General features: G+C 57.7%; 1 protein-coding gene across 1 annotated transcript in view; it reads right to left on the reverse strand.

Annotated features, from left to right (window-relative positions):
* Positions 1-2,073, reverse strand: part of Rnpepl1 (arginyl aminopeptidase (aminopeptidase B)-like 1) — a 16,175-nt gene extending 14,102 nt beyond the window's left edge. The window contains exons 1-2 of the mRNA XM_013033653.1: positions 1,857-2,073; positions 75-350 (exon numbers count right to left, since the gene is read on the reverse strand). Coding sequence (XP_012889107.1) covers positions 75-350; positions 1,857-2,073 — 493 coding nt within the window. The remainder of the gene's footprint in view (positions 1-74; positions 351-1,856) is intronic.
* Between the last annotated feature and the right edge of the window lie 9 nt (positions 2,074-2,082).

Below are 2,082 nucleotides of genomic sequence, written 5' to 3' on the forward strand. Positions count from 1 at the left end.
GCGCGGGTCGGGGGCTGGGGCGCCGCGCGGGGAGTGGGGCGCTCCTCTGGGCACGTGGCGGCTGCCGGCCTTGCCTGCGCAGGGAGCCCCCGGGAAGCGGGTCGCCGTGGAGCCCAGGATGCTGGGCCAGGCAACCCAGGGGCGCACGGGGACTTCGGGACCTGCAGCGCGGAGCTCGGTGCTGCCCGCTGGCCTGTCCGCAGGCCTCGGCGATGGTTTCCGTGTCCCCCGACCCCACTCGGGAATCAAGGCCGCAGTGAGCTCTCGGGCCGGGCGGGGGGGGGGTGGACAGGTCCTGGGTCCCGCACCGCTGGCAGGCCCCGCCAGGCCGGGAGCCTCACCGCCGTAGCCTAGGCGGTGGAATACCGGGTCGCGCGGTTACCAGACCTGGGGCTGGGGCCCCTGATGTTCCAGACAGGACCAGGCCTCTGCTCGGCTCAATGAATGACGTCACAAAAATTAATTTTAGGACACACTGAGTCTGAGGTTTATTAGAGGAACAAAGCAAGATAAGTTACACTGTGTCACTTTGCGACTAAACTCCCGGCAGAGACTGCTCTCCGAACTTGGCTCACAGGTATCTATCTGGTGGTTACTTTAAAGAGTGGATTCTGCCACAAGCTCCTTTCATGACCTGCCCACCCTTGAAGTATTTTCTTTGCAAACATGGTTTCTGCCCAGAGGAGTCATTTTCTCAATCCCAGAATGAGCACAGTAACAGAGAGACACCAACATTGCACCCCTCCTTTTTTTTTCTACTAAACATTGTAGTTCATGAGTATATAGCTTAAAGCAAGCAGTGCATACATGCTTTGAATTAAAAGCTATTAAGAATGAACTTGTCTGTCAGTCTTGGTTCATTCCCCATGCTTCCTTCACACTCGGACATCAGGACCCGTCAAGTCCTGTCTTTCCCACGGGGATCTTTGCACCATCCCAGAGGTGGTGTGGTGGGGGGAGACACACTACCTGCACTGTGTGGGCTGTCTGTGATGGGGTATGTGGGATCCTGGCCTCACCCCTGAGAAGTGAGTGCTGAGACGTGCTGGGATCCAGCAGCCTGGGAGAGCAGCAAAGGTTCCTGGAAGGAAGCAGTCAGTGTTCAGAGGAGGGCCCTGGTGTCTCTAGAACAGAGGTCTGGTGGGGAGTCCCCAGAATGGAGCTGGTGAGATAAGAAGTGTCCAATGGGACCCCTCCTGGCCTAGGCCTTGCAGTCCTTGTTCTCGTTACCCAAGGACAAATTAACAGCAGCTGTTCCCTGCTCTGAGGATGGCTTTGGAGGCCCCATCAAAGGTATGGGGAGCAGGCACCAGCCACATACAGGGGGTACAAATCTGAGCCTGGTTCTCCTTTGTAAGCCACTGCAGCCTTGCTGGCTGAGGGGAGCTGATGATCTTTGAGGGATGTGGGGAGGTAAACTCCGCAGGCTGCGCAGCAGTCCTGTTTTGAGGCTGTGGCTCTGGTGTAACAGACCCGGCTGACTGTTTCCCGCCAGGGTGTGGTGGTGACTTGTGACCAGTGGCCAGGCTGTTCCATCACAGCCAGAGCCTAGGTCCAGGAGTGGGGGGCGGGGGGAGGTGCACAGAGCTACCAGTGTTTGACCTCCAGGGGCGTGTGGCTCTGGACTGCTCAGCAGGCAGCAGGTGCACTATGGCACTTTATTCATAGATTCCTATGTATCTGGATAGATTAACCAGTGACTGTATTGTTTATGACTCGTACACACTTGTTTCCCTTTTCTTTTTCCTCACTATTTGAGGAATGTCATTGGTGACTAACTTTCCAGGTGTCAAGACCACAGGATGTGCCTGAACTTGGGGAGGAATCAGCACAGGGAGACCGCGGGAGGACGGCACAGGGAAGGTGTTCCAGCGGCCAGATGATGCTAGGTCTGGCGTTGTTGACATGGTTGAGTGAGGGGGAAGCCGCCATCTCTGGCATGTGGGAGTAGGCACAAGCCTGAGCATGGAAGACGGCCAGCGCAGTTCTGAGAAGCCTGGCAGGGGTCGGGGCCGCGGTGGGTCCAGCAGCCAGCAACCCCAGGCTCCCTGTCTCCTGCCCCAGGCTCCCCATCTCCTACCC

Source organism: Dipodomys ordii, unplaced genomic scaffold, assembly GCF_000151885.1.
Source record: "Dipodomys ordii isolate 6190 unplaced genomic scaffold, Dord_2.0 Scaffold174, whole genome shotgun sequence".
In the NCBI taxonomy this organism is placed as follows: domain Eukaryota; kingdom Metazoa; phylum Chordata; class Mammalia; order Rodentia; family Heteromyidae; genus Dipodomys; species Dipodomys ordii.